The sequence below is a fragment of the Oryzias latipes genome, chromosome 3 (genome assembly GCF_053564925.1).
Source record: "Oryzias latipes strain Hd-rR chromosome 3, Olatipes_Hd-rR_3.1".
Taxonomy (NCBI): domain Eukaryota; kingdom Metazoa; phylum Chordata; class Actinopteri; order Beloniformes; family Adrianichthyidae; genus Oryzias; species Oryzias latipes.
The window spans coordinates 30,121,544-30,142,631 of record NC_136239.1 but is presented as its reverse complement, the minus strand read 5'-3'; the positions used below and the strand labels follow the sequence as shown (position 1 = coordinate 30,142,631).

At 36.5% G+C, this 21,088-nt stretch overlaps 1 protein-coding gene across 2 annotated transcripts in view; it reads left to right on the top strand.

The window, feature by feature from the left end:
• nfatc3a (nuclear factor of activated T cells 3a) overlaps positions 1 to 21,088 on the top strand; it is a 62,784-nt gene continuing 41,696 nt past the window's right edge. The window contains exons 1-2 of one of the 2 annotated variants that reach the window (XM_004067396.5): positions 1 to 614; positions 19,598 to 20,780. In XM_004067396.5, the coding sequence (XP_004067444.1) occupies positions 527 to 614; positions 19,598 to 20,780 (1,271 nt within the window). In that variant the 5' untranslated portion in view covers positions 1 to 526. Of the gene's footprint in view, positions 615 to 8,165; positions 8,330 to 19,597; positions 20,781 to 21,088 lie in introns of those variants that run through there. The other variant, XM_011492734.4, reaches the window with a different exon arrangement.

Sequence of the window (21,088 nt, the reverse complement as noted above, 5' to 3'; positions counted from 1 at the left end):
ACCGCGGGAGAGGAACTGCCTTGTGACGCGGGGTTAGTAAAAGTTGGGATTGGAGCTCCGGTGGGAGAGACCGAAGCAGGCAAGAGGAGACACCGGGACGGGACATTTACACGGGCGGCGCGGAGGCGTTTTAGTCCACGTTAAAACACTTTTGTTTGTTTGTTTGTGTTTTCACGCTCGGCGGGGAGACACAGACGAGAAGTCAGAGCCGGAGAAAGCCGGCGTAGGGGGGCAGGCGACTTTCACTGAAGTTGAAGCCAGAATTCCGCTCGTCAACTGCCAGAGGAAGAGGCGCCACCAAACCTTTTATTATTTTGGATTTTTGAAACACACACAGGGCTTCGCGCGCAACGCAAACCCCACGTATTTAACATAAAAAGCGTTTTTTTCTTCTTCTTTTTCTCTCTTTTTTTTGGCGCCGTAGAAAAGTCGGCAAATGTTTTGACATTTAGGACCTGTTATTTTTTGCTGCTCCAGCGGTTGACGGTCGAGTGGCGGGGTGAGAACCCGAGCTGACTCAAACTCGATGACTACTGCAAACTGCCCCGGGAATGAGGAGCTGGACTTCAGACTGATCTTTGGGGAGGACGGGCAGCAGCCGGTAGGCCCTTCAGGTCAGTGCGGTTCCCTGTCACCGTCTGTGCACGCGGGCTGTGAACTAAAGGCGCAATACGTTTCTCATCTGCTAGGCTACTGTTCTGGTAACTTTCCCTGGTAACTTTCAACAGCAGCATAATATATCAAAATTTTGATTAAAAAAATTATTGTGGAGCAAAACTCATGTATTAGTGAATTTATTTTCCCTTTCCCATGTAAATATATATATTTTTGTCTAGTAGTCAGTCACCTCCATCATGTCTTGTCACAACCAGCTGTCAGTAGCATGCTAGGCTAACAGGCTAGCACAGCTGCTGTACTTACCTTAGTGGCAAAAGTTTTAAGCTAAAGTCTGATAAACTTTTTGGATTTGCCTCTCCACAGGCGTTCAAACTTATGAGGAAAGGCGTAGGAGGCTAATCTCATTTTGCAGAAAATAAAATATGCACCATTGTGCCACCATAAGTATTACAGGATATATATTTCAAAACAACAGAATATACATTTTGGCTTTAAAATTAATACACATTTCCCAGAATATTTATTTGCAATAATTAGTATTTTTTGTGGAAACTTTTGAAGAGTTGTCAAATAAAAAAATAATAGTTTGGGAATTAATTCCTACAATAAAAAAATTAAGAATTATTTTTGGATTACATAGTGGCATCCTTATACAAAGGATAGCAGATTAAAGACAATTTGAATGTTTTGAGTACATTTATTTTTCTTTCCCAAATTATTTTACCTACAAAACAGCCCTTATAAACATTTAATATGCAGATGCCCTTTTAATAGGCATTTTTTGATGTAAAATGTCTCCTGTTGAGGGAGTTCACTGTGTAAACTGGTTGAGCAGACACCAGGGAAGGTTGATTGTACTATGAGGGCAGGGTATGACTCAGAGTAAATAGTTGAAATCTCACTTATAGGCAATTTGGTCAAGGAATGTATGTAAACACACATGCATGCTTTAAACAACATACAAAAAAACAAACAAAAATGTTTTATGCACTCAATGATTTTAAGATAAATGAAAGCATCAGCAGAAATTTGAGGAATAAGTAAAAATCCTCATTGGGGTTAGTATTTTTCTGTATTTCTACAAAAAGATCATCTTGCTTGATTGATCCAAGTGTTTCAGTGTCATTCCATATGCAGGCCTTTCATTTAACAAAATAAGGAGCTTATCTGTGTCATATGTATTCAGGCTGCAATGACTTTTCGTTCACATATTGTAAAAATTATTACACATAGCAGATCATTTTTACCATTGCATTGTTTCTGCAGTTGCCACATTAACATGCACTTTCACAGAAGCAATGAAATAATTTGGTGTTTGATCTGTTTTTTGAAGGAATACAGACAGATTGGATTATCAAATAAATATTTAAAAAAAAACTCGAGCTTTCCACCTTCAAGATTTTAGTCAGTGACTTTAATGATCTGCCTGCTATTTTAAACTAATCTTGCTAGTGAACATTCCCCAAATCATTCCATTTAGAAAAAATCTTACTTGAGAATTTCAGTGTTGATTTAAAAAGAAACGGCTTCTTTTATCAAATTTTGAAGCAGTAGTTGCTGAAGACAATTGCGATGACACAGTGGAATGACTTTGCTGTTGGTGAATACTACACAAAGCTTTAGTCATATGATCGGGGCTCATGATGTCAACATGGAATCACTGTGGATTAGTCACATGGGGTCACATTTAAAGAATATTTAAAACGTTTTTGTTTAGCATTTTTCATGTTCCTCTTCTGGGGTTCTCCCTTCATCAACCCCTAACTCTGTCTTTTGCATTTTGTTTTACTGAAGCGCATCATTCCTCCACTTCTCCCCACCAACTTCTATTAAAAATCTCATGTTAATTATGTCTTTCAAACATTGACACATACTTTTAGTGCATGGTGACGAGAGTGTAACAACAACTGCCATTCAGGGCAAAATGAAAATAACTTTTATCATTAAAATGCCGTTAAGCGTGTGTTGATTCAACAGTAACAACAGTTGTTTATGCTGCTGTTGCTAACATTTTCTGCATCAAATGATAATGTAGCATTACCAAATTGAAGGATTAACATCAACTTCACAGATTACTGTGGCATCTGTATGTTTTTTTTAAACGGGCTTATATCAAATCTGTTTGCATGCTACACCCACACCTTACACAGCCACCTTACCATGCACTGTGAAAACACAAAAGGACAATCTAGTTGACAATTACAAAAGTCTATGTGGAAGCCTGTCTTGCAAACAAGGTTGTATCCAACTTAAGTAAGGATGGTCTCTAAAGAAGGACTGTCCAATGAGAGAGATGGCAGATATTGAATAGAGAAAACAGAGTTGTGCAATATTTCATTTTTAATTTATTACAACTGATTATCTTAGTATATAAACAAAGAGATGGTTTCTGTTTTGAGGTGAACAAAATATTTACTTGAATTTATTTATTTTTATTTGAAATGATGTATGTCAAAAATTTCAGACAAAATTTAGCATTTTCTTTATATACTATAAAATGCATCAAAGAGCAGATTTAGCATTTAACTGATTTGAGACTATCTTTATTTACAATGTGCAATACCAATTGTTCAAATCTGTGAGTTAAAGCAATTTATTGTCAAAATTAAATGAAATTGGCTTTGAAATGGATATTTAAAATTGGAATCACTATTTAATTCAATTGTAAATTGAAATGAGAAATAAGGTTGTGAATTAAAATGAAAGTCAGTCTTTAAGGATTGATAAGCGGTTCTGGGACACTTTATGATAAGGATAGATTATTACAAATGGTAAAACAAAAAACAGACTGCAGCAGTACCATGTTGCCATTATCTGGGATTAATATTTATGTTTTGTTATGTGATAATCTAAAATCTACAGAATAAGTTGTCATCACATTTTGCCTCCAGTTTCTCTGAGCAATACTGAACAGTCACAATCCAGAAATCCACTTAATGAATGGAGGAAGGATTAAAAAAAAGATTTTTACCACAAGCATACATTTTTTTAAAAATATTTTTTTAGAACCATGTTTTTTAAAAATGTGTGCTTGATGTTTAGAAGTTATCAAAACATATCTCAGTGTTTAGCTCTTAACACTTAGGTTGGCCTTAGATCGTCCAGACAGAGATCTCCTTTAACACTGCAATCAATTATTTCTATTTCTTGTATTTTGAGTTATAAATCCTTCAGATGATTAATAAAAGTACATTTTTAAAATCTTAAAACCAGTTTTTGACTGAAGTTAAATGTCTTCTTGAGGCAGGAAAAGAGGAATCTGCATTTGTAAAATATTTGCAGCAACAGTACCAGGAGGGCTTTTAATGTGGTTTTGACTGCAAGCCGCAGTTTAAACCAAAAATTGAGCCCTGGCTCTCTGAAACATTTACTACATTCTGATCTGCTTTATTCCAAGTCTTAGTTACCTTGCCATCTTCCCTTTTTCAGATGTGTCTGTGATTATAGCATTCATATATTAACGCAGAACATCATGCTTTTCCATCTGTCTTTGGCGTTTGATTCCTTTTTGTCTATTTGTACGGTTTTCTGTGGCCTCAGTCTTCACATGTCAGGAAAGGGTCTTTCAAGACGAATTCTTCCATTTCTTCATTCAAAGGAATTAGACAGTTACCCTTATAAATTCAAATTAAAAGATAATAAGACTGTAAGCCTCTATTTAGCGTATCACACACTTGCCAGTGCAGTATCTGCATGAAAAATGTTTTGTAGAAAGTAACTTAGCGCATCACAAAAAATAACAACTGAGAATTATACTTACCAGTCCTGCCCTGTTAAATATATTCATATTTGCATAATACATACCGGTACTTATACACCATTTTGAACATAAAGAACCGTTATCGTTCTCATGTTTGACCGAAGAAAAAGAAAACATAAAAGCAGTCAGTATTCAGAAGAAGTCACCCAGCTGTTGAATTGAATAGAACCTGGGACACATCTTAATGTTAGGTTACCGGAGGAAATATAGATTTTGGAGCAAGGATGTCTAAAAGACGTCTGCTGTTTTATTTTTGAAAACCGCACCCATATTTAACAGTGAAGGATGGTCATTTATTCTCTGCAATGATTGCCTTGATGAAAACTTCACTTCACAGAGCTTCAGGACAACTATGGTGCAGAGGTAGAGCGGTCGACCCCTGATCAAACGTTCGCAGGTTCGGCCCCCGCCTTGAACCATAATATAACCACCCCTTGTGGTTATAGGTTGGTGCCAGTGTTGGGCAGTAGAGCTGTTGTCATCAGTTTGTGAATACCATATGTCTAGGTGAATAGGACTGTGACTGTAAGAGGGCCCTGGGCCCTCAAGAAAGGTAGATGATTGTTACATATACCCCTACACCAAATACCATTTACCGTTCAAAACACACAATGGAAAAACAATTAAAGGTTCCAAAAACCTCCAAGTTGGAACTTATATATTTGTCATAACTGTTTAATTAGATTTCAAATATTCTCAAAGCTATGTTGTATTAGCTTAAAATGTTTTAAAAATAATTATACAAGCTAAAAAAGGAAACTAAAGTAAAAGTGGCAGCCAAAGTCTGTAACTCTGGTAATTAATTCTATTTTTTTTTAAATCAACTATTACAAATCTTATTTATTTATTTTTTACTTGCAAAATAAGGGCTGTTTTGTAGGTAAACTAATTTGGGGAAGAAAAATAAATATTTGTAGAAAAAGGAGCAATATAATGAAAATTCTATTTTTTCTGATAATCAAAAACAAAGAAATTCCATCAGTCCAAGCTTTTCAAATAGCTATAGATCCTTCAAAGTGATGCTGGCTTCATTTGGCTTCTTATAATATATGTGTGAATAATATTTCACCTAATTTTTTGATGGTCAGTGTTGATTTTCCTCCTCATTTTTAACTGCTTTACCACATTGAGGTTAGAGGCAATGTACAAGCTGCTGCTCAATATTCAGTATTTAAATTTTCATTCAAAACTTTTCTCATCTATTTGTATGTTTGATTAGGGATTTCATGCCTTGTTTGTATAGCAAAAAATTCATTTACACAAAGGATTATATTAAGTGTTATTTTTTTCAAAAGATTAAAGGAACAACATGATCATTTTTATAATTAATTTGACTTTAAAATTTTTAAAAAAAGTTAAAGTGCCTTTTAATGCACAGTGTGTATGAGCTGTGAAAAAAGGAAAACAAAAATTGCTGCCATTTTCTAATTTCCTTAAAAACTTATTTTGTTAATCTAAAAACTCCTCAGGCAATGTGGCGAGCTTTTTCTTTTGCTCCTCAGAAAGGGGGTCCTGGAATCAGTTCTGATGTTGTCTGTGTGTGTGGTGCTTGCACGTCTAATATGTACCAAAGTGTGTTTTTGGGGAATCAAACCTGTCTTTAGGAGTTTGGCTAATTTTCTTAGTCCGCGGCCGTGAATTTGACCAGTGTTCTGTCTGGGCTTTATTCGAGTACTTAAGTAAAAGTACAATATCTAAATCCTTACTCCCTTATTATTGTTTTCTTACTGCTAACTTGTTTTGTTTAGGCTTTTTGTTTTGGCAACCTGTGGCTAATTGATGAGTTGACAAATAGTGTTTACTGTGGCAACAAATACCGTCATTTCTGAAAGCAAACTGAACTCATACCAGGAATTCCATCAAGTTGTGTTATAGCTGCCCTTTGATAACAGAACGTTTCATAGATAAGTCAATAGAAGGCCCAATGCATTCCTATTTACAAGACTTCTCGAGGAATTTAATGCAACTTAATGTATATTATTAGAATGTATATTATTAGAGCCTCTTTAGTTCATATGACTGGTGTTTTTCTGTATCTGTGCTCAGAGAATCCTTCTACCGGTAGTTTGCTATTACAAATAAATGCAAAGGACATTCATGTCAAGATAGTAAAGAGATGGCTCAATTTAAACTATTTTTAAACTAGAATTTCAATTTATTGATTTGATCTTAACTCACAATATGCAATATCACTTAATGGATCCATTGATCTTTATCTTTAAATAAATAAATGAATCAATAAATGAATCGAATAAAAATCAATAGATTCAGATATAGATTTATATTTTTATATTTTACTAACCACAATCTCTAACTTACTGTTAAAATGCTAAAAACCACATAAAAATTGTTCTTTATTAATTTTTAAGTTTTGATCTAATTAAGTAAAATTTTAATTTTGAAATGCCAGTACATTTTGAGTGATTGTTAGAACAGGTTGCAGTGAATATGTAGTTCAATATGAGGCGGGGGTGTAACGATTCATTTTAACAACAATTTGATTCAAATCATAATTTGTGGCTGCTGATACGACTCTTAGTTGATATTGGATAATTTAGCACGAACCGAATCACTGACCTACATCCGATCCAGGACATCTGCAGCCAATAATTCCACCAGTGTGACCCAGAGATAAAGCCTGGGTACTAAACAGTTCAGGTGAAGATTTTCAGATTCCTTGTATTTCTTGCAAGATAATCAAGTGTAAATTAAATATGCATACAAGTAAACAGGAATGAATAGCAAAACCATTCATATTTTAGTTTCATGATGTTCAGGCCGCTGTTGTTTTTCTATTTTTTTATTTTTATTAGGACATTCTACCACACTGTGTGGTCACATATCTTTGCCAAAATTCAAAGTGTATCCACACATTGGACTGTAAAAATGGCTTGATCATTTTTTGCTGACATCACGTGTGTTGTCCACTGATGATACATGGTGATTTTTATGTTATAGTAAAATAAACCTACCACGCCTCAGTCCAAATGGTATTTTCCAAGATCAATGGAAGCTATTTATTTCATTTTGAAATGATTTTATATTGGTATAGGTTGATTTGATTAACAACTTGCCTCAGACAGATTGAATCAGTTGGATTGTAGGAATATTAATAGATTCAACAGTCAAGTTAGTGTTCCTAAAATGATGTAAAGAATGGAGGACGGAGGGCCCTTTTATGGCTGACAGGCTGGTAGATCCACATTGGTGGTATCTGACACTCCCTGTCAAACTGCCAGCATTGGCCATAATTTTGTTCACGTTAATTTCACACACTCTTCTCCTTTCGTTTTAACTCATCTACCATGTAGAGATCTCTTACTTTTTACGTCATTTGTATTCATAGCGGTTGATTTGAGATCCATTCGTGTAACCATTGCAAAGCAGAATTGTAGACTTATCAGAAGAACAGCTGAGGCTCTGGATTTCTCCTCTTGCAGTTTTTTCAGAGTGTGAAGGAGATCAAGGCTCACATCGGAGAGTGACCTGGGCAAATGAACTATCCAGATGCAGTGCACTCAATGACAAGTCAGATTAGGTTTTGATCTGTGAGTAGGTTCTTAATTTTACCAGACTTCTATTTTTGTTTTTGTCTTGTTTAAATATAAAGACACCATTCCAGGTTGCTACCTAATTAAACTATCGAAAGAGTATTGAGAACTTTTTCTCCTTGTCTATGTTGTTGTCATTGCTGCCCCCCCGTAAGCCAAGATAACAATCCTCTCAGTCCTTGTCGTGGGAAAGACTGAAATTACATCGCTCTCATGCTGGACTATTTTCAGCTCCCAATGAGAGTGGCAGAGAGCAGACGGCAGGTTCTAGAGACTTACTTTAAAGCAGGAGATTCCCTGTGGTCCTAGCGCGTCTGAAACCTTCATCTTTTCACTACTGAAGCACTTTGAGGGCATAAGAAGTAGAGGCGTGGAAGAATGCTGTGTGCCACATCACCAGGTGAGTGTGACACCCGGCGTGCACTCCAGCCAGGTGTGTGTCTTGTTTGATCATGCATTCGTCTAGACCATTGGGTTAATGAAAGCCTCACAATAAAGTAAACAGCTGTTATTGCAGAATTTACATTTACAAATAGAAACAGAAGGTGAAGTATTTTTTTCTTTTGCCCCAGATGTAAATTGACATTTTTATTTGTTAAGCACCAAATGTCTCTGAATGCTATGCTTCAGCTAAATTTATGCTTTCATGTTGTAAAATTTTAGTTTTAATGCACATTTAGTTAAATCTATAAACGTGTTAATCTCAGAATAATTAGATAAAGTGTCCAATAGATTACAACCTTTTGGGGTCTATGAAAATATTCGATGCTCTATTTATAGTGGCACTGATATTTAATTGTATAGAGGTACAATCAAAATGTAAACAAAAGAAGGCAGAACGTTGGACAGTCATACATATGGTCCCCATGTGGAGTTAGGTCCCTGTGTGGGTGCCCCTTAACCCTACTGAAAAGAGGGGGTCCCAGCACCCAATGTGATGAATGAGACGTTTGTTTCCTGGGGCGTGGCATGAGTAACTATGTGTGGCATCTGTCTAGTTTAAATTTAGTGTAACAGAAGCTACCACTGGCTGCACTGTGTCAACATGCTGGAGACTGCCTTACAGCAAAGAGAAATCTGTTTTACTCCTGAACCTTGGGTTCATTTTCTCTCTCGAACGGTCTTTTCTTAATATTGTGACATCTCCAGTCACACAGATATTCTTGTTTTTTTTGGCTTTCACTGAAAGCCTTTGCATTGACTCGAATAGTATTTGTAGTTTTTGTGGTCTTTCTTATGTTGCGTAACATTTCAAGAGGCACAAGATTTTCTAAGAAGGATTTTTAAAAGTACCGTAATTATTGCAACATAAACTGTGCTAAAAGCAACTGGCAAAAAATGTTTTTAGTTTTTGGTGAATAAGAAAATTCAAAACTCATAAATTTAAAGAATGGTCATAATTTATGTACTGGTTAGACTTTTTATACATTTTCTGAAGGTTGAAGAGCACATCAAAGGGCTCCAAGTGGCTGAATATGTTTTAACAGGAATGTAAACCACATGTGCTTACAGCTGGGCCCAAAAAGCATTACATACCAGTGGTTGATTAAACTAGTGGCTATATAATAATCATTTCTATGAAACACAAATAAAACAAAGCCTCATTTATATGTCTAAAATCCATACATTTACCAAATCCTAATTTGAAGTATTAGTGGAAAATATAGTACCCTGTGAATTAGTTGTAGTATTCAAGAGACCAAATCAGAGAACATCAACAAAATAAGATTTGACTTAAGAAATAAAGGTAATTTTTTTTTTAATTTAATTTTGAGTTACATGATTCAATTTTCAGTTCAATTCGGTTTTATTTATATAGCCCAATATTACAACACAGTTGTCTCAACATGCTTCACTAATTGTACAAAACATAAAATCAGTTATAGAATACAATGGCTGATTGCTAAACTAACTAAACAGACTAAACTAAAGTGGGCATCCCTGCCCTTAGATCCTCCTTCTCAGTAAGGAAAAACTCCTAAAAAAAAAAAAAAGAAACCTCATGAAGGGATGTCCTCATGAAGGAGGGATCCTCTCCCTGGACAGAAAAGTGATGTCTTGATAATTATTTAAAAGAAACAAGTTTGCTAAATTTTATTTTAATTTTCAAATATTATATAAAGTTTCATCTATAACTGCATGTAAAACACATTATTGTTAAAAATTCTGCATAATAGCCTCATATTACTTTATTACTTTTTCAAGCTTTACCATTGAAAAATGTAGATTTTTATTGGTTTTATTGATTAAAATGTTGTTTTAAACAGAGTTTTTTCTGCACAGCACATTGCAAAGCAGTCCATCAGACTGGTAAAATAAAAATAAAATAAATAAAAGTACAACTCAATGTGAGCCACTTTGTTCTTTCATCTTTGTTATTGATAGAAAACCCCTTCTTGGTATCTGAAATAACATAAAAAATGACAAAGTAATAACCAGGAATGAAAAGGTTTGTATAAAAGGCTTAAAAACTCCTCCAGTAGTTTGTTTGAAAAAAACCTCTTGAACAACAATTCAAAAAGTAATGTTTCGTTTTCATTGGTTGATTTTACTTTTGTGAGTTTGAAGTTATTTAAGCGACTTTTGCTGGCTTCCCTGTGATTAACAAATGGGTACTGTACTTTTTGTCTTTGTTGAAAATAAAATCACCTAATTGAATTTTAAAGAATTACTACTGGTTGATCATTTTTAAGTGTCACAGCATCACAAAGAGGAGATCCTGCTTTTATTTAGAACAATTATTTAAGAGAAGAATAGCAGCTGGCCACATTTACAGGGTATTTATGAGCCACTAAAGAGATTTTTGATTTACATAAACAAATCAGTAAACTAGTAGAAACAAAAAGAAGTTAATGCTGAGCTGTGGAGGAAGAGGAGCGTAGGTGGCAATAATATGAGTTAGATGAGATAAAGGTGTCATAAAAGATAGTTTAGGGTATTAATGTATGCTTGGATACCCCAGTAGGAAAGCTTTCCCAGTATTTTAGTCTTTTTGTATTCTTATTAACTAGATTAGTGGAATTGTCATATGCAGGCAATTTACAAGTGGTTTCCACAAACCTTACAGACTCACTGTTCCACTTTAGTTCTATTTTGTACAAAAACAAACTCTAGTATTTAGCTTTTTGTTCTCTGTTTCTCTATATACAGACATAGGAAAGCTCTGTATTTCTGTGTAAGCCCCTCTTTCACACTTTCTGCCTTTCAGCCCTGAGTTTTTTTCAGGCAAACACATGGTCAGCTCAGATAGATTGTTTAAATGTCATCCCTTTGAGAAGAAGCCTCTGACATTATCTGCTTCGAGTTAATTAGGACTACCGGGCTCTCTTCTAGTCTGCTCTATCTGCTTCAATCCACTTGCAATGAGAAATTTAACATTGTTAAATGGAGATCTATTTAAGAAATAGTGTTTTTATTTTGCTACATTTAGACATACAGACATGCTTACTTGTGTTTTGACATTTATTATGTTATTCAATTACACGATTATAAATATATAAACTATATGGGACTGTGAAAGCTGCTACATTTTACAAATGCACATGAGGACATTTTTGTGTTGATTAGTGTCAGTGGCCAAAAGTTTCTGATTTGTGATTCAGGGATTAACAAATGAAACAAAAAACAATGATCTTTATTGAGTGTTTAACATTTCTAAGTCAGTATACCTTAAGTGGAGTGTGTAATGTGCTCAAAAGGATTCTAGTTTGTTGCTTGGTACTTAGTTCAGTGGTTACTTGTCATTCTCTTTATCCCATAATATTATCTCGGCATGAGATTGTTAATTAGGAGCTTAATTTAGCTGCCCACATATGTTAGCATTGGCTTAGACTGCCATTGTTAAGCCGCTGCTGGCTACCAAGTCTTCTGTGACGACACAGGAAGGCTTTTTTGATACAAGCAGAAGTAAAGTCCATAGCAGGCAGTTTCCTGTGTGTGGAACCTAAGTTTCAATACTCCATAGCACCAATGTCTTATAAAAAAGAACCATGCCATGTTATTTTCCTTTGACATATATTTGTAATTTCTTTATTCTCTCAAAAACTCAGTCATCTATTCATGCAAGGATCCCTTGCATGTTTTGCCCAAACCTAGTCAAAGGGATTAGAGTCCCAGGAGTAGGCTAGCCCTTACAATATGTGTGAGCAAGTGCGTCACTAAGTCTGTGTTTAGAAATGCAGGGCACCAGCAAGATGCAGAGTTCTTGGAAAGCCCAGATGATGGAATTACTCTTACTTAGGTGAACTCTAGTCACCGGAAACACCTGTCTTGTACTTTTTTTTGATAATTTATTTTTTTTAAATATTTTTTACTGGTATTTATGTTTATAATTTACACATACATAGTTATGTTATATTATTTTATGTTTTTTCAAGGAGTCAAAGCTAGTAAAACATAAAAAAATGTAAAATTGTGATGGAAAATAGAAAAAGTATTTGTTGGTTTTGTATTAAACTAAGCGTTGTTTTAAAATGTGGTTATGGATAATTTATCTAAGGTATTGTCCAGCATTCATCCCATGATGCATTGTCTGTTTGTTCATTTTTGCTGTGCTTTGTTAATCAGCAGGCTCTTAAAGAGAGTTGAAAGTGGAGACTGGCCTAAACACAAAGCCTTCTGTGCAGAGGATGTAAGCAGAGCCTGTTCTAATCAACCTGCCTGCCCACCACAAAAGGAACCCTGGCTTATATTACCCCGCTGCTCCAGCACCACATGTTGTTAGAGTTTGTTAGTAACCTAATACAGTAATATATGTTGAGGGCATGTGCACATGCACACAGGTGAACGCAAACACTCAGATGTAAATTTACACACACATGCCTCTACAATACTTGCACTGCTAATGTTAGCGCTAGTGGGAGAGAATGTAAACAAAAGGATGATAGGATATCAGTGAAGGCTTACTTCCGTGGCAACAGTCCCGCCCACAAGTCAAATTTCTGATTAACTCCTGGTGCTCTGTAGAAGCTGAAAACGACGCTTTATGATTTTGGCTAAAAGTGGCATAATCATTGGGAAAGATTTTATAATAGATAAAAAAATATAGTTGGATTGGGACTTTTAAGGTTTTCCAACTAAAATAACCCTGAACACTAAAGGTGTTGTCTCCTGGTGTGTCTGTTATTGGGATGATCCTTCAGACCCAATGGGTTACTTATAATAATAATAATGGATTCAATTTTTGTTTCTGCGCTTTTCCAGATGCTCAAAGCTCTTACAATGTGTCCATTATTCATTCATACTTGGGGATGACAGAGGTGTGACTGCCAGTTCGCGCCTACGGCCCCTCTGACCATCACTGGGACATTCACGCACATTCACACTGGAGGCAGGGAGGGTGGGGTGTCTTGCCCAATGACACAATGACAGTTCACTGGGGGGAGCGGGGATCGACCCTTCGATCATTGGACAACCTGCTCAACCACCTGAGCCACTGCAACCCTCTAAACCACTGCCGCCCCTGCTTTGATAGTCTTTGTACTGTACTGTTCCACATACACCATCAGAGTTTAGCATCAGTTTAGAATCAGAAAGGACTTTTTATGGTCTTTGAATGAGTATACATTAGTCTGTATATGTTCAGTTTTGTGGTGGTCTACTGTTGTCATGCCTAGAGAAAGGACATTTTTGGGTGTTGGAATGTTAACGATTAAAATGTTAGGCGGGTGGAAAGTCTTAAATACATTTCATGTTAAGTCGAGGATCTATCCTTTATGCAAAATGTATTGTTACACGATAAACCATGGGACTGCCTTTGCCTTTCTGTTTAAAAAAAACTTACGATTAATTGACAAATACAAACAACTAGAAGAAAGCTAAAACAATTCCTGGTGCATTGACAGAAGCCTGCAGAAATGGTGAGTTTGTCATTCTTCTCTAGAAGAGACAAATATTTCCTATCCTGTAGTAAACTGGGCCTTCGCAGAATGCAGGCCTGTGTTCCCTTACTGATCACAGGACAGTGATGCAGCTCATGTGCAGTGACAGTAGAAGGAGAGAGGAACAAAGTCTCTGCGGATTATCTCCCATGTGAGAATCCACAGGGAGTGCAATGGAGGGCTAACGGTCTGCTTTGTGTCAAGGAGTTGCAGTGAGTATCATCATTAACATTGGATCGGACCGTTCCCTTTTGTTACCGGGAGAACACAATGATCTTGGTTATGTGTCACAAACATCCAACAATCCTTGCTTCACTGAAGCATCTCACAGGGAGACGGAGATATTATTAGCTTAGGTACAGCAAAGCCTCTTACAGATCTTTATTTAACCAGATTGGCTGTCTGATGTATGGACACTTGAGGAGTGTGTGACGCACAGGACTTTCAGGATCACTGTATGTGGCCTTGCAACCAAAGTCATTGATAAATCAACAGCCCTACAAAGTGCTCTTCCCTGACCTGCTGTCCTAAGGTGACTTGGGTGGGTGGGGGTTCCCAACATCCAGCCCTTTTTATTTTATTTTTTTATTATTTTTTTTTTTTTAACCAATGTGAAGTTTTAGGTTGCAATCTAAATTTACCAGGGAGTAAGAACAGGGCTTTGTGCCAGGCTACATGGTCACCTCTGTTTGAGTCTTCTCCGTTTATAGCAACTCTTTATTACCTTTGTTATGTATTTAAAATTAAAAATTGTATTGCTTTTATACTTGTAGTACAATAGTTTTCTATCACATAAAGAACCACGAAATATTTACTAATTGATATCTCTTAGATTGGCCTGTGTCTCCATTGCCATCCTTAGGCCAGCGCTGAGACCTTTAGTTTCTTGATCTTTCTAGAGGTTTTGCAATTACAACTTTCTTCTTTTTATATTGTGTGAACTGCTAGAATGATTCTGAACTGGATTAAGTCTATATGATTGGTTGGACACTCAAAGTATCCTGGGGCAGGGGATGGAATCCAGACCCCACCAATTTTGCACTGGTGTTCTTTTCTGTGTCCTCTATTATTCTCTGTCCACAAGTGTCGACATCATTGTAGACCCTTTCATTTGCTCACATGGCTTCTCTTTCCTGCTCTATGCTGATGACACTCAACTCCTCAACTTTTGCTCTCTTTTCCTCCACTCAATGTGACTGTTTCCACTGATGTCTCGTCCTATCTCTATAACATATCCACTTGTATGAAAGAAATAAAACCTTCAGCTGAACATCTATCGAGACAGAAGTTCTGGTCTTTCCTGTGAGTCCCTCAGATGGTGAAGCACAACTTCACCATCATTTTGGGATCTGTCATAATCATCCCCACAAAGTTAACAAAAAATTTGGAAGACATTGACATTTGTCTGAACTTTAACGAAAACATTTTTACCTTTTCTCGTGCATGCAGATATTGTTTGTACAACATTCAGAAGAGCCGACCTTATCTCAGGGTTTAATGCTGCTCAACTTTTTGCACAGATGCTTGTCACCTCTTGGCTTGATTACTGTATTTCACTTCTTATTGAGCTACCAGTGTATAAATTTTAAATCTCTGCAGATGATTTAAAATGCAGCTGCATGCCTAATTTTTAACCAACAAAAAACAGCTCATGTCTCTCTCCCCTTAAAGTCTTTGCACTGGGTTCCAATAGTTGCCCTGATTATGTTCAAAGCCTTGACCCTTGCTTAAACAAACTTCACAGCTCTTTTGTACCTGAACAATGTGGTCCAGATCTGTACCCCTGCACGAACACAACGCTCTGCAAATGAGTGACGTCTGGTGGTTCCTGCACAACATGGCAAAGATCAAAAGCTAAACTTTTCATTTCTCTAATCCTACAGTGGTTGAGTGACCTGCCCATCTCAGCACATACAAAAGTCTCATTTGCAATCTTCAAGAAGCCCTGAAAATTAAATTAATTTGCAACTTCGTTGACATAGAATTAAAAAAAAGTATGCTATGTCTTGGCTATAACATTTTTCTTGCATCACTTAACTTCAGTGTGTGACCCTGACCCGGTTTTTGCTGGTTTTGTTCTTCAGTCGTTGGTTGCTTTGGATAAAAGTATCCTCTAAATAGCTAATTCAAATCTGTAGACTGATGAGAAACACATTTCTTATTATTCATTTATTTTTTTTATTATAACTTTTTATTTAACGTTTTGCACACATAAAGAACAATCTTAAATAAAACAACAATTAAATTAAATGTATAATAATAATAATAATAATAATAATAATAATAATAGTTAAACAAACAAACTACAACAATTGGGGTACAACAAAGATTTCTATTTGAGCTTTACGTTTAAGCGGAATTTATATTGCTTCCATTTCCTCCATTGGAGTTGAAATTTTTTTTCTTTCAAATGTAAGTGAAATGTCATTTTATCCATAATGTCTGCCCAGTGTTCCAGTCTCAGTGGTTCACCTTTCAGCCAGTTCCTTTTAATGGCTTTTTTGCAAGCCATAACCATGACCTTGAACAGATACCTGTCCTCTGTTCCTATCACACTTATTGGTAACGGATATAGTGTCCGTGGGTAAGCAGGTATTTCATGCCCAAGAATGTTCTGCATAGTTTTGATGATGCTTTGTCAAAAGGGATCAATTTTACTGTGTCCAAAAGATGTAAGAAAGGTTGGCGTTCACATCCCCACAGAGTCTCCAGCATTGTTGTGGAGTCCTCAGCTGTTTGCTCTTTATGTGGGGACTGATAAAGGACCTTGTTTTTTCACCCGAATTCTCTCCATCGTCTTGACCCACACATGTTCAAGACGATGGAGAGAATTTGGGTGCAAAAACAAGGTATGTTGTGAAAGGCAGATTGAGTACCAGTTGTCCTCTGACAAATCAGTCTGCAGCTCTGACTCCCACTTTTGTTTTAAATACGAGTCAAAAAGAAACAAATTTCTATTTTCTGCAGTTAAACCTGTGTTTTTAAGTCTTAGGATCCACCCTGTTGTACTGTGGTTAGGCACTGACCACTGAGACTTGTTTGCATAGTATTTGTCTTTGTCAATGGCCAGAAATACAATGGGGATTGTATAAATCATGGTTGATTTGATGCCAAAATTCAGAGAAAATCATCCATTAGTGTCACAAGTATTTTCACATATGGCAATGACCAATTTTTGAGGTTTGTGACAGATTGAAAAGATTTAAACTGAAGGAAAAAAAACAACCATTTTGCTATTACGAGTTGAATGTGATTAAGCAACATTTTAGATGTTTTTATTAAATATTGCCTTTCATTTGATAAATATTTTTGGTTCTGACCTATTTAGCTGCTGAACAGCTTGACCTGTTCAGCAGCTTAATGGGTCTTATGCAGCTCTTTCATGTTCAAACAAAAAAGAAACATGTTCTAAATGTACTGTATACTGCAAAATGTAAATATATTTCTGGATAAAACAAGAAAAGAAAAACAATACATAAAAAAAATAAGATTTTGTTCTTCCAGGACAGTATGTTTTACATTTAGTAATTACTCTGATATTTTTGGTGCACCGCCACTTGGTTTATACAAGTGCCAACAATTTTCTGAGCCAGAGCAAAGAACTACTTTTCATTGATTTATTCAATAGTAGAATCCTATGAATATGTCCTCATAATGGTCAACCTATTTATTAAAAACTACTGTAACACCATTTAATAAAAAAAAAATAAACTTGTTGATTTTTGTATTGCTTCTTTGTAACTGGTGTAAGTATTGAAGTCTACCTGCAAGTTGCAGGTAATATCAGTTAAATATGTAGCATACGTCTTGTTAAATAACAACTTTTTCCCATAAATGAAGTCGCAATTCCCTTTGCTTGGTAATGTAATGATGTAGCATAGCCATAAACAGATGACTTGTCCCTCTGCGGTAGTCAGAACAAGTTTAGAAGGGCAAGAACAGCACTTGTGAGGGCACAATAAACTCCTTCATGTTTACAATGTCTGCTTGAGTGCTTCTCCTTTCCTTCTCTCTTGGCAGGTATATTCAGCTGCGTAAAGACATTTAGATGGCCCAATGACGTAGCCCTAACTTAGCTCTGTGTTAATGGAAAACAATCAGGTTCTTTGAAAGCACCCTAGTGGAACCAGCTAAGCACAGTCACTAGCAACAGCATGGAACTAGCACTGTCTCAAAGTGTTTTCTTAAAACCATGTGTGAGAAAGTACTTTTAACTACCTTCCAACTATTTAATTTTCTGCTCTAATTTCACTCACTTAGTTACTTAATAAATAAATGCATAATTCATACTGCTAAAGATTTGTCTTAACTCTAATTTCTGTGTATAAACTAAAACAGTGTAAACATTAGCTTTGAAGCTAACACAAGATGCAGTAGGACAAAAAAATAACAAAGATCCAATATATTTATTGTTTTAAAATAAGGATTGATTTGCCTCAAGACTAACTCTAAAGTTTGGATTTTTCTATGGTTTCTTTATTCTTGGTATCTAGCAAATCCCTTTGTCTTGTACTGTCTTGAATCACAGAATCCTTATATTTTGATATTATTGTGTCACCATGGGCCATGTATTAAATCTCATATTTTATCCTAAAGTACCCTGAGATGACCATTTCTGCCATGCAAATACCCCATGACTCTTACACAATTTGTTTGAAGCTCCTTTGGATTTATTTTGCCAATCCTAAATTATGAAATTGTTACTTCCTGTCTGTAAAAGGGAAGTGTAATCGCAAATTCAGGGTCTATTATGCATTTATAATTAAATACACACAAAAGTACTTTTAGTGGGAGCTGGTAATATCTTATGAACTTATATCAACAGTCTCTAACCAAATATTGCCGGTGCATACAACTCTTCTCCAATTTATTGTGTGGGTGTGTTTATGTGTATACATACCGGCTGTGCTGAATGACCTTTGGTATAAATAGCCTTCTGGCACAAACTCTGACAGCACACACTGTGGAGTGAATTTGTTGCTGGAGTAGTCCTGTACAACATTGGTTATCCATACTGGAACAAAGCCTGTACAACTGAATGCCGCCCAGCAACAGTGTGCCCTTCAATTTCCTGTAACTAGCTCCAAGAACAAACTTCTTACAGAATTTAATAAGGAGTTTGAAGTTGTTTTGGCAACATAAATTTAGCTCTTGTGTTAAAAAGGTGAAGTGTGGTGTAAAAACGTGGTTTTATAATGACAGATCAATTTGACTGTGTTATCATCTGAAAGACCATTCAAATGTTCTCCTGATGTTTTTAAATTTAGCAGATTGTGGATCAACAAGAGAAGGGCTTTGGGGTTTACATATATTTGTATTGCTCTTTGTTCTTTTTATATATTCAATTTAGCTTGGTTGTAACTTTTAGCTTTTAATGTTTATGCCGCCATTGTCAATATCCTTGACTGATGAGCTAACTGAGTACATAATAATATGTTAAAGTAATATAACTGGGACCTATCATATGGCTGGGGTTTTTGATGTTTTGTTGATTTTTATAAATATTTGATAATCACACCAAACTTAATGTATAGATTTGAAATCGTTTGCGATCCCATTAATGCATTTTTTGAGGTTGCTATGTTCTTTAAATTAGTCAATTTAAAATCCTCCAATACATCCGCTGCTAATTAAATTTTCTGTTTTTTCTTAATCATTGAAACTGTTTGATACAAGGTGAATTTGATTATTTTAAATAACAAGCTATTAAAACGATAAAAGATTATGATTATATAGCTGTTTTTTTTCTGATTAAAGTATGGTAAATTCTCTCTTTTTTTCTTTGTTAGATTTGGACCCTGATGAGAATACTTCGTTTTATATCCTAAATGTGGGCCAGGCCCAGTCTATGGTTTCTAACCACCAGTCTATTGGACTCCCTCGTCATGGAATGCACTCCCACTCTCAGGTCATCAACGCGTCACCCCGGCCTCCACCACACAAGGCAGGATCTGAGGCTTTATGTATCGAGACACAAGACTCAAAATATGGGACTTCCCCCCTGCTGCCTTCAGCCCCAGTGGAGACACCAAAGGCCTTTGAGTGCCCCAGTATCCAGATCACCTCCATTTCCCCTAGCTGCCAGCAGGAGATGGATACCAATGAAGGGGAGTTGAGAGTTAACGGTCCCGATGGGGATTACCATAGAGAGAGACCGTTGTCCAGAGATCATCTTTATTTGCCACTGGACCACTCATACCGGGACTCCTCACTCAGCCCTAGTCCCTGCAGTAGCCTTTCCTCTAGGAGCTGGTTTTCTGATGCCTCCTCTTGTGAATCTTTTTCTCATGTCTATGATGATGTAGACTCAGAGCTGAATGAAGCAGCTGCCAGGTTTACTCTGGGTTCCCCCCACACTTCTCCAGGATGTGCCTCACCTCAAGCTGTTGGTGGAGTCTTGGAGGAGCAGCCTCATTGGCAACATCACAACCCTCCCTTTGTGCACCACTCTCACTCCATCAACCTGTCCCCTAGACAGTCGCCTTGCCATTCACCACGCACCAGTGTCACTGATGAAAACTGGCTGAGTCCTCGGCCATCTTCCAGACCTTCGTCACGTCCCACCTCACCCTGCGGAAAAAGGCGGCACTCCAGTGCAGATATTTGTTACCCCAGTTCTTTGTCTCCTCATCACTCTCCTACACCTACACCCGGACCTTCACCGAGGAGTAGCGTGACGGAGGACACTTGGGCTGGGAGTCCCTCTCTTGGCATGTCACCATTTCAGTGCTGTCCATCTGAGACAGATATCCCTTTAAAGACAAGAAAGACCTCACAAGACAGAACAGTTTTGCAGACTGGGAAAGGAGAGCTGGGGCTGGATGAGCAGGCAAATATTCCCAGCAGTCTGGACTCTCCTTCAGATGAGACTCTGCACCTCTTGAAAAAGGATGGACATGTGGAACAGTTTCTCTCAGTGCCATCACACTTCTCATGGAGTAAACCCAAGCCTGGTCACACACCAATTTTCAGGTACATTTTTCATATATTTTACTCATCTCCATATGTAAAATTTGTTTTAATCTTTAATGTGCTTGTCTTGAATTTTATACAAACTACTTTGTCCACATATGGGGGGTAAAATTACCAGTCAGTTGCCTTTTGAAGCAGTTTAAAATATTTTGCACTTGTAAAAAATTGACTTTAAAAACTGAATTAAAAAGAAAATTTCAGTCTTTCTTGTTTCTTCTAGTTCTCTAATGTTAAGCTGTAACTCAACATCTATGTAAGTTTTCAGATTTCTTATTAAACATCAACCCCCCCCCCCCCTAGTGATGGGG